The following is a 12416-nucleotide window of genomic DNA, read 5'->3' as shown; positions in this document are numbered from 1 at the left end:
GTATACCCTCATGTACATAAATATGGAAGGCATTAATGTATTTTGGTACAAAAATGTGGGAGAGTTTTAATGAAACATGGGGGATTTTGTTCACATTAACTTTTAATGGGCAGAGCAAGTTTCCAGTGGGAGAAAGCTCAAATATTGCAATGCATGATATAGAATTAATAGAGTCTTCTCTGATTCTGATTTACATATCTATGTACTTCTATTGACTGCAATGCACAGATATCCTACACAGTAGTCTATTATTTTCCTTTTGCATGATATCATGCATTACAATTAGCTTATAGGTGCAGACATGTGAGCCACATTTTCAGCTATTTAATTCACTAATAAGGAGCATTTTTATTTTGGTGGCCATGCATATTCTCTAGCTCAGTGCTACCCTGATAGTAGACAGCCCACTAGTAAATCGTTTGATATTTACTATGTACCAGGAAGTTTGGGTATACCTGCTACTTGCTACCCAATGCGTGTTTAGACACATAACGAACTGGAAAAAGGAAATTTGATGTGTTTTCAGTAACATAATTAAACTGATTGTGGTGTCTCATCATTTCAATTTGTTTCAGTTGGTGATTTTTAATATGTACATTTTCAATTGTTTTAGTTTGATAGACTCTCATGCTAGTGTCCAGCAGGAAGTTTTTGGCACGTGAAGTAACAGTAGATGGTATAGCACTCAGGATAATGTGCTGCATGGCTAAATACTAATAAGGTTCCAAAAGGGAGGCCTATTGGCTATACTAATGCTAGATAGGTTTGGCACTTTTGTGAACTATCTCACTCCTGAAATAACTGCAAAAGGATTTGATGTGACTGATGGGCGCACTTCTCACTTGACATTAACACGTTTCTGCCACTCATCCAGTGTTTCTAATGGACCCTGTTAAACACCACCATGCAGAGAAATTATTCTGTTGAATACTGTGGCAAATTTGAAAAAGTTATTTCTTGATTTTGTCATGGAACCTCATTTGACATGATTTGCCTACAGAAGGATTTTAGTAAATATGTTTGTAAAACGTGCTTTATGACGCATTCTTGATCCCTTTTGGGCTAGATTGATAGGGCAGCTGTCTGCAAGATGATTGATAATAATTCTTTATGTGTAGTGTGGGCTATTTTTCTCTCGCCTCATGCTATTGGTTGTTTAGTTCAGTATTCCACCTCCGATGTAGTGTTAGTATTGCAATGCATGAGGGACTATTTTACATTTCAAAGGTACACTGAATCATCATACATTAAAAGATTTAACTCATACATACATTGCATGCAGAAAGCATGTCTTTTCTTTAGTGCATCAGTGTGCATGCGTTTTCCCTTTCTTTCCTCCCCATTATTCTTTACTTTTGTGTCTTTCCTATTACATTTCCATCCATGTTAATTCTCAAATTTAAAACTATTTGAAAAATTCCCCATATTTCTTTCTCGTTTTTTCACAGAAAATAGCTTTGCCAAATCCAATATGTCTTGCTTTAATAAGCTAAAAAATGCAGGCATGCACAAATACTGTTACATGTGTAGGCACATTAAACTTGGATCTGTTGGCTTTGCCAGTGCTTGTTTAAAGGTTTTTTTAGGCAGATACATCGAGGCTCCTTGTGAAGTCACTCCCACATCTTCCGCTGACCATGGACAAAGTTAGCTTGCTTTCTGACTCGGGATGTTGCGGTCTGTGCTATCCAGTGAAAGTGCATTTACTTAAAAAATGCTGGACCTATACGCTCATGTAATTCATCCCAAGGTAGTATCGATCCGTCCGCCATTAGCTCTCCCCATCTAACAATCCCAGCCTCCTCTAATGGGGAGGATATGCTGTCCCTTAGGCACTCCGGTAAACCCGGGGAGTCCCATATGGGAGCGAAATTGTAGTAGTAGGACAGGCCCAATCTTCTTCTAATGGCTAGCCAAACCTTAGCCCATGACTGTATAATTTTTAGCCTTATTTTGAAAAAAAAATTCTGGCTCCCAAACTTATATAGAAATCCATCAACTGGTAAATTTGCTCCGGTTAACATGGCTTTATACATTGTCCCTTCTGGAAGATTAGATGGTATTTTTAGTAACATCCTAGAATAGCACCGCTGGAAGGCCCATGCATAATATACTAAGTCCGGTAGGGCAAGACCCCCCTTCTCCCTTCTCCTCCTCAACTTCTTCCATGCAATTCTAGTGGATTTATAATTCCAAATAAAGGAGTTAATCTCTCGCTGACACCTGTCCAACATCTTCACATCAAACCCCAAAGGAATGGCACCAAAAATAAATATATACTTAGGAAGGATAGACATTTGTATTAGGTTCACCCTACCCATTATAGAAAGTGGCAGGTGAGTCCAGGATTTCAGTAGGCCCTTACATTCCTGGAGACTCGATCTAAATTAGTTTGGGCAATGGTATCGATGTCTTGGGTGATATGGATCCCGAGATAACGCATAGAGGTGGTAATGTTTATCCCTAACCGTGGGTCCGGAATATTCCATACCATGACCTCGGTCTTACTTGAGTTGATACTATAGCCCGAGATCTTACCGAACTCTACTGCCCTTTGAATTACAGCAGGGAAGGACAATACCGGATCCGAGGTAAGGATTAAAATATCATCAGCATATAATGCTGTCCGTCTTTCCCACTCCTTAAATTTAAATGATGGTATATTTTCGTCTGCTCGCAAAACCTGGGCAAACGGCTCAATATATAAATTGAAAAGGAGGGGAGAGAGCGGACAGCCCTGCCTCGTACCTCTAGTAATCCTAAAGGGTTCTGTCAAGATCCCGTTAATCAAAAGTCTAGCCGAATGGGCTCCATAAAGCAAAGGAATAGTTCTACGCAAGCCCTTCCCGAAGTTAAACCTTTTTAGTACATCGTTTAGATAGGGCCAGTTGACCCTATCAAAGGCCTTTGCTGCGTCAAGGGTTAAGGTGGCCAATGGAAGGGAGAAAGCCGAGGCAATATCAATGGCCCCTACCAAATCATGTGTGAGGTCTGAAAGATGGCGCCCCTTAATAAAACCTTTCTGGTCGTGGTGGATAATGGAGCCTATTACATTTCCCAGTCTTGCTGACAGTATGGCGGCAAAGATCTTATAGTCGCTATTCAGCAACGATATTGGTCTGTAAGACCCACAATCTGATACATCCTTCCCTGGTTTGGGAATGAGAACAATTGTGGCCTGACCCCACGATTTTGGTGGTAGCTTTCCTTCCCTAAGGATACCGTTAAAAAGGGACGTCAATACTTGGACGATGTTCTCCCCCAAGACTTTATAAATCTCCCCAGGAAGACCGTCTGGGCCAGATGCTTTCCCTTTTTTTACCTGCCGTATTGCTTCCTTTACTTCTACCTCCGTTATTGCAGTCTCTAAACTATTACTCTGTGTTATTGATAGGGTTGGGAGCAATATTCCTTCCAGCCACGTGTTTCGTGCTGTCTGGTCATCCGGTAACTCTTCCCTGTAGATTGCCTCAAAAAACTCATAAAAGGCTTTACCTATCTCTTGATTAGATGTCCTTGGTGCCGCCTCCCCCTCCACCTTGATTTCTCTGATGTATTTCAGAGCTTGGTCAGATTTTGTTTTCCACGCCAATACTCTACCCGCGGCCTCTCCGAACTGAAAATGTGAGATCTTGCTTGCTTTCCATCTTTTATTAACCCTCTCTTGTAAGATGTTTTCTAATTGGAGCTTTGACTCAGCCAATTTGGACAGCTCCTCAGGAGAACCTAGAGACTGACCTAGATTGGCCTCAATGCCCTTCATTTCCTGTTCCAAACTGGCTATCATATCTCTATATTTTTTACTCCGATATGAGGACCTACTTGTTATACACCCCCTTGTAAAGGCCTTAAAGGTCTCCCAAACCACTGCCGGAGAGGAGGACTCAAGATTAATTAAAAAAAATCAGTTGTTTCCGCGGCCAGGAAATTAACTTCACCTTCATCAAGTAGGAGTGTGCGGTCAAAAGACCAAGATGGATGTTCCCTCCTACTGTTGGTTATAAGTGAGAAGACAAGAGCCGAATGGTCTGACAGGTGCGACGGGAGATATTCTATCGCTATTAAGGTGTCTTTCAAGTTGTAAGAAAACAAAACGTAGTCGATTCTAGATACATGCTTGAAACGACTGTTCCGATAGGAAACCCCAATTTTACTGCCTGCTCTTTCCCGCCATAGGTCCGCCAGGCCTAGCTGAGTCATGATTGCTGTAAGAGTTCGCCTAGACTTTGGTGAACTACAGGCCCTCGAATTTGCCGATTTATCTAGCTTAGAGTTCAGCACGATATTAAAGTCGCCCATCCAAATCACCGGATCCTGAAAAAGTATCAGGTGATTCCTAATGGCATCCATATGTGATGGGTCATCTGAATTTGGGCCATAATAGCCTACCAAGGTGTAACGTTGACCCACCAACTGAACTCTCAAAATCAGCCATCTCCCTGTGTGGTCTTCTATTAGCTCCAGGATTTGGGCTTTAGCAGCTTTCTTAAAAATAAATATAACCCCTCTAATATTAGCATTGTGATCAGTTGAACAAAATTTGTCAACCCATCTCTGTTTTTTTAGTATCTCCACTGCCTCTATTTTGAGGAGATGCGATTCCTGAATGGCAATGATCTGCGCAGGGGAGTCCCTCAAATACTGCATTATGCGTTCCCGCCTTCTTCTCACTCGCAGACCGTTAATATTCCACGACATATAGTGGAGGACTGTCATGATGCCACCACTACACCCCTCACATCTACCTTCCCCAACAGCTCCTGCGGGAATCCTGAGATTGGCCGTTTACGCTTCTGATGTTGTACAGATTTCAGGGACAAACATCCTGTAAAATAAGAGGCAGACTTATGAGGATTTTTTGTATTTCTCCCCCTCCCCCCCTGCTCCCACCCTCCCCGGGAAAACCCTCCCCTACTTACTCTGACCTGGTGGATGGCCAGATTTACACCCACAATAGCTCGCCAACCTTACCTCCACCCTACTAGTATAGTCTGTCAACAGACACCAAACCAGTATGGATATTAAGGGATATTAAGGGGGAACTTGAATTGTGGTGGGATAAGACCCCAATAAGGTGCAGGGAATTTAGTGCGTAGATTATTCTTACTATTATTATCATCAATTCTCCTCTACACCTTTAATTATACACGGATTCATATATATATGTATATACACATATGCATACATACATACATATTCATACATATACACACACACATACATGCATTATTAGGTTTTATTTTAAATTGTGCTTCACCTACCCCCTACCCCCCTCTTGTGCTAAAAAAAAAAGGCTAGAGAAGCAAAAAAACTTTCTTTCCTTTTATATTTCTCTTTACATATTTTTTTTGTGAATGCAGGTGTATCTATCATATAGTATATGAATGCAGGTGTATCTATCACATACTATATATATTTCTATCTTTCTTTCCTACTCCCCTGTTAGACCTGTCTGCCTTTGGGTAGTCCCTCCTATTAATTATTTATTTTGTCCCCTTTTTGCCCCTCATTCCCTTTCTATCTTTTTGTGTCCACTGGACTATTTTTATGGTGTTGGCCTGGGGGATAGATGCTCTTTTACCCTCATAGTTCTTCACCTTAGGCCTAGGCGCCTTTCCTGACAGGAATTAATCCAGATCTACAAAATGGTGGCTTCTAACTGCCACAACTGTCACACCTGAGATCTGTCCCATAGGATAGCATAGGGCATTCCAGAACCTTCTGGTCCCTTCTGGACCTCTGAGGGTCAGCCCATAAAAGGCGGAATACTGGGCAACCATTTTGTCTTGCCAGAGTGAGTCAGCTGGAGGACAGGCAGTAGCATAAGGTGGGGGTAGGATAGCCAAAGGGTTGACCTCCCAGTCTAGGGACGCTTCCTTATTGATTCACCACCCTTCCTCCCTTGTGGTTTCTTGACCTGACCCCGCTGCGTGGGAATCCTGGAGACCCTGGGCGCCTGATCAACCCCTAGCCTAGAAGTAAGGGTTATGTGTGGTTGAGGGTGGATGCAGTGCTGAGGAGTACAGCCTATTGCCCAGTTGGGAAGCCTCAGTGAGACTCTGACAGAGTTGGCCAAGAAGCGAGAAGGGTTAAGGCTGAATGTTCGTTATTGTGATCCCTCCTCGTTTGACTCCTTAATTCAGCTAAGGACGCTCTTGCCTTCAACTCCCCACTGACATTCACCCCAGCGGAGTTTTCCCCTCCTACCTAAGATGTCAGGCGGCTGGTGAGAAAAGTGGCTCATCGAGGGAAAGAAGGCAGGGACTCTGCAACAAGTGGCGAGATCGAGCAGGAGAGGCTTTGGCTGGGGAGGGCATTCCCCTGATCGGCGCAGCTCTGGTGCGACCGCCACTGATCCTGGAGTGGGTGGAGCGGAAGAGGAAGAGCCGTCGGGATAGAGCGGCCTCGGGTGTGGAGACACTACACACCCGCGCATGCCCGGTTGGGTCAACTGACTGCGTGAGGCGGAGTCGACCGAGGGGAAAAAGGGAACGAAAGATCAGATTCGACTCTCAGCTGTGGTAAGCCTGTGCCCGCGCCAGCTCTGGAGTTGAGAGCCTAGTCAGGCAAGGGAGCGAGCAGTCGATCGCTGCACACGGAGATCCTCACCCCCACCCTCCCCGCGCCAGCGCTGACAGCGAGCGGCTGGTCGGGCGGGAAGAAACAAAACGAGCGCCAGAGGTTACCGGCTGAGACTTCTGTCGAGGTCTCCCTTTCTGTTCAGTGATCGGAGATTCTGGCCTCGCGGGCCCCACTGTAAGTAAGGAGTGTGTGGTGGGTGAAGACTGAGACTCTGAGTTAACGCTAGGAGGGACTGAGGAGCGGTTCCTCCCAGAGGGTCCCATTGTGTGGGAAAATTCAGACCTGGTTCTATTGGAACTTCCCTTGATACCCCATTCACTCCTCATACTGTTTCCTGGAAGGGAGTAAATTGACATGATGAAGTAAACCTTGTGTTTCAGGTCCAGAGGAGAGCGGCCACAGGGCCATGATCTGAGGGGCTAGTACAATCTGTTGAAATATTGCTAAAAGTATCTTCTGATGGGGAAAAGTGCTAAGTCCTCATAAGAGGCAAAGGTGCATATGCTGTTCTAGGATAATCACTGACATCCTTCTCTGGCTGCATATATTGTTAGAAAGGTGGGGTGAGACTGGTAATGTACCTTAATGTAAATGTACTGAACAGAATAAGATGGAGATGTGAAGTGTAATACAGTACTTGGATTGAAACTGAATAAGGAGAAATACTGGTGTAAAAGTGATAAAGAAAAGCAAACCTATTTTTATAAAATCAAGCCATATTTTTCCAAAACATTGGTGTAGCGCCATTCTTTTAAGTGGAATTGCATGGGGTTACTGCTGGGTAGTATGCAACCTTCGCACATGTGCCTCTATTAGAGATTGTCTTACCCTAGGCCAGGCTACCCTAGGTGACCTGACAACTTTAGGTTCCAACATACTCCCCTTTTCCCCTTTCTTTTTCCCGTCCCTTTTTCATTCCCCCCTACCATGTTTTAACCCATTTTAATTCTGGGCTAGAGATTCTATGACTGAGTTAATAAAGACCAGCCATAATTTTATATTGGCAATTAGCCTGTTCGGATCCATATAACCCACTATCTTTTACTCTGGGCCTGAGCATGGTCTCTAATAGATGCTAATAACTCATCTGCTTCCAGGGGTGAACGGATATTATGCATTTTATTATTATACATAATACGTAAAAAGGCTGGGAACCTCATCTGAACAGTGGCACCTAACGCTCTAAATTCTTCCATGCGCTGCCCCAACTCCCATTGCCTATCAAGAGTGGTCTTAGATAGGTCTGACCGCACCTCAAAAGAAAAGTCTGGGCCCTGTAATGATCTGGCTTTCAGTGCGAGGTTCAAGATCTTATCTTTAAGTAAGAACGTCTGAAAGTTAATCAAAACCTTTCTGGGTTTGTCTCTTCCTGGCTTTAAACGGAATGGTTCACGATGGATTCGCTGGATGTTATTGTCTAGCTCCTCAGCTGACTCCTCCAGATTAAGATTTAAATTCATCCAGCTGGAAAGCTGGGGGAGAGCCCAGCGGGGCAAAGATAGATTCTTTGGGAAATCATGCTCCCTGGAGCAGCTGCTATTAGAAAGACCTAGGGGTGGCAAGGAGGTGGCCTTCTGGTACTGGCAGCTGCAGGAGGAAACCGATGGGGAGTTTACTCTTCCAGATGAATTGTGGGGAGAGGCAACTGGCTCTCAGTGTGAGGAGATATGGTTAAGATCTTTTGCGCTCCTCTATAAAGTGGTGAAGCCATCATGGTTGAGGCGTAATCATCTGTTCACAGCCCATCGGGCATATATAACACCGCTGAGACTTTCCAAATTTCTCCCGGACAAGAAATGCAATAAATGTAATTTATTAGAAGCTTCAGACATTCACATGTTTATGGAATGCCCTAACATCGGCCGGTTCTGGGAGGAAGTGTTGTCTACTTGAATTCCATCTTGAATACATCATTAGTAATTTCATTGCCACTTATCATCTTTGGCTTAGAGGACAGCATTTCTGGCAAGGGTGGATCCTTTTTGTTCTATGCCATTTTGTTGGCTAGAAGGCAGATTTGCATACGGTGGGTGGAGAAATCAGCTCCATTATATTCGGACTGGCTCACATCCTTATACGAAACATCAAAGGTGGACCTGGCTAGAGCTGGCAATAATCGTAACTTGGCCTTTTGGGATCTGTTGATACAGTGGAGATAGTATTCCGGGTTTTGTTTTTTCCGGGTCCTATGATTATGCCATCAACACTCCTTGGACCGGGTCTGGCCTCGATACGGTTGTTGGTCCTACAGGTTGAAACATACCTAGATGGAGTCAGCGTAAGATCTTAAAACCACTCTTCCTTGTGGGACTTCTCTTCCACCAGTAAAACATTTCGGGTTCCAGTACCAGAGATGGGTATCATATTATGGTTCTCTCTCTTGGTCGGGAACACGTAAGGTGGCTGGCATCTCCTAGTAAGGCAAATGAGGACAAAAAAAAAAAGAAAGTGCATTTACCTACCACCCTATGTGTCACCCAGTCCATGGATCCTTTGTATTGCAATCAGGTGAGAACAAGTATTTGCCATTGTGGGTATGTATCAAAGTGTGTGATTCTTGTAGGTGTATTTTGTACTTTCACCGGCAGAATGACTCAGTGAGCACACCAATTAACATTTCGTCTGACCTTCAGAAAGAAAGCTCAAAATCTGGTGGGTCATCTTCACCCTTCATCTTTCTCAGGTTGATAAATTGTGTACTGTTAAACAGGATAATAATCACACTTGCTATTTACATAGTCATGAATCTTCAAGATATAATATATGTAACATTAAACAGCAATGTTTTTCTTGGTGAATAACGACCTTTCACATTTATTTTTGCAGTTGAGCTTCCTTCCATGGTCATGACTTGAATGATGCAGTAAGTGCAAAGGCACTGGTTCAAAAAGTTGTCAGAACTCCTGTAAACACTGAATATTGCTATATTTTACTACTAACCAGGCAGAAAGGGGCTTGATATAAATGGTGCAGCATGTGCAGTGACACCGGGGCCCAAAGCTCCAGCAACCCCTCTCACCACCAAATATTGAAAGATCATACTACTAAACAGGCGATCTCACGTCATTTTTACCTTACAGGCAAAATGGACATGATTGCTATATTTTACTACTTAACAGGCAGTCACAAATGCAGGTATTTTTCAGGCACTAGGGGCATGATTTCAATGATGCAGCAGGTGCAGTGGCACCGGACCCAAAAGTTGTCAGGACTAAACACATCATATTGCTATTATATCAATTAATTCTATTATTTCCCTATTTAATTTTTCAAAATGAAGCTATTACTACACTATACAACTAATAACAGCACAATATACTGCCTTTTTGTACATAAACAGGTCATAACACTGTAATAGACTTTCTGTAATTTATATTGTACAGCTACTCAGCAAGCTACAACTTACAACAAAAAACAGCTTATTATTAATCACATAGGCGAAACCTAATGCAGTTACCAATGCTTCTTACCTATACCGTCTGGAGGCCAGATTGAAGCATTGCCCTCCTACAAGGCAGGTATTTTTTACCTTTCACTATACATACAAACTCTCCTACTCCTATTCTATTAATCACTAACAGCATACCATTCAGTGCTCCTGCGTAACTCGCAGGTCTTAGCACTCCACGTTCTGCAGTGGAACAGGAGGAACCCTATGATGAAGCATACCACCAAGGGAAAACCCAGGTGGGTGAGGGTTATTTAAAAAAGACTAGCGTTTTTTTCTCAAGCCTGCAGGGGGTTAGCACACACTAAACAGACAGGCTCTTTTTTCTTGAGGTATACACAGCTATACAGAGCCCTTCTGAGATACTTCTCTTATTCCCCCCCTTCTTTGATATATGTTTAACATTGCACTGCTCACTATGATTAATGTGGTACTCCTAGCTGGATGACTGGAGTGATTCAAGCAAGTGAACGTATGAAAGACCCACTGAATAATCCTGTGATTTTTGGTGAATCAAAAGAAATGCTGAAAGCATAGGAGACGTTTTCTGTATGAAAATGTTTGTACCTCTGCAAAATATGCCTTTCTAAAACAATTGCCTTGGAATTTCTCAATATTCATGTTTGCATTAAACTAAAAAGCAATAGCAAAACACTAAGAGTGCCACCTGGCCTATGACCTGTCGACCTGTCAGGACAACAAAGGCTAAAACCTCAACTCACTTGAGGAAGGACCATCAGCCATGTTAACAATCACCCTTCTGCCCGTGCAGCAGTTGTAATGAAGGCTGTGCTCATTGCAAAGCAGGTGCCATATTTGTTGTGCCTGGACAGCAAAATAGTTTATTTTCCATACACATACACAAAAAACATGGATTTGCTGCTGGCAATCAACGTAATAAAGGTACTGACTTACAGGGACCCTGCAAGTCAGGGCCCTTACTGATTTACCTGCACTGGGCCAGCCTAGCATGCACAGCTGTCCCAGGCAGAGAATCTAGTGATGATCACCAGGCCCTACATAGGGCAAGGTTAATGCCACTGTAACCTGGTAGTCTATTGGCCTATGGGCTACAAGGCCAACTATTAGCACCAGCAGAGCCAGCTGAAACTTCACTGATACAAACCTGTTGTTTTCTTCACCTTAAATGAGGTTTTAACAGGGTGAGAGAACAGCTGATTTACGGTGGTTCATCCACTTCCCCAAACCCAAATTAACCCCTAGATTTCACATATGCATGGCCGCTCATGAGTACGAAATGCATTGATAATTAAGACAGTAAAGCAACCCAGGGATTTAAGCGTTCATGTCAGATAGCTCTGCGACCGTCTTAATGTAGAGGCAACTAATTCAGTCATTATAATGTACATAATTTGGTTAACATTAAGGGGTTGCTTATAGTACAATAAATAATTCTACAGTTTTGCCTAATGTGTTTACAACATCAATAACATATATAAAATAGTCTACCTGTAAGAAATCCTTGTGGAAAGAAAAAACCAGAGATCCAGAAAGATTTAGGCTGTCCATGCTTGATCCAGGCCTAAGCAAAAAACATATACACATTGTTAAAAATTCCATAGGAAGTACTGCTTTCGTGTTATTGTTTATTGTAGAGGGTACAGTTTTGTAAGTTCACCTGACAATTTTCTGCAAAGTATGCATGCAATTTATTGAGAAGGAATAGCTACTTACTTGTAATCCTAGGTATACTTCGGATGAATCTCCATTGAAATCATAAATAATGAAGCGTCCCGCCTACATGCAGGATCCCAGAACACTTTTTCAAAGAAAACATGATGTGTTCTTGCTTTTTGTTAAAAAAGCCATATTTTTTAATTCAATGTAAAAAAATTAATAGTTTATTGCAAGGCTAAATTGGTCAATTCCATTTATTTACTTTAAAATAAAAAAATATTTAACAGGTTTTCAGGTTTTAATGTCTTTATTTCGATGATAAAATCATAAAAGACAAATTTGACACAACATTCAAAAACAATTCAAGAAAATCTCCACAGCTTTACAAAGTCGTTAAAAACAGAGTATATCTGTATATTATGAGAATATAAAAATGGGGCAAAATATCCCCAATTAAGACATTATTAAACTATATATTCGAAAAACCAGACATTCAGTAAAATTCATCAGAAAAGTAGAAACAGCTAATACATTAGGAAAAAGATTTACACATAATATATTATGGTCGGGGGACAGTTGGGATCCTTCTAGCTCTTATTGCCCACGCCCACCCTAAAAACTTGGCAAAACATATCACAGTTAAATTAGAGGTGTTTGTTTTTAGGGCCCGTATAGCTTCCGAGGCTTTCCTACAGGACAGGTGTTTAAAGATGGGATTTAGCCATTTGGATCGGGGGACACTATATTG

The 12416-nt window shown here is 42.4% G+C and overlaps 1 protein-coding gene across 1 annotated transcript in view; it reads right to left on the bottom strand.

The window, feature by feature from the left end:
* LOC144818685 (dynein axonemal heavy chain 6-like) overlaps nt 1–12416 on the bottom strand; it is a 1395111-nt gene that overhangs the window by 123574 nt on the left and 1259121 nt on the right. The window contains exon 35 of the mRNA XM_078676337.1: nt 11501–11573. Coding sequence (XP_078532463.1) covers nt 11501–11573 — 73 coding nt within the window. The remainder of the gene's footprint in view (nt 1–11500; nt 11574–12416) is intronic.

The sequence above is a fragment of the Lissotriton helveticus genome, chromosome 2_1 (assembly GCF_964261635.1).
Source record: "Lissotriton helveticus chromosome 2_1, aLisHel1.1, whole genome shotgun sequence".
NCBI lineage: Eukaryota > Metazoa > Chordata > Amphibia > Caudata > Salamandridae > Lissotriton > Lissotriton helveticus.
This window is presented reverse-complemented; position numbering and strand designations above follow the sequence as displayed.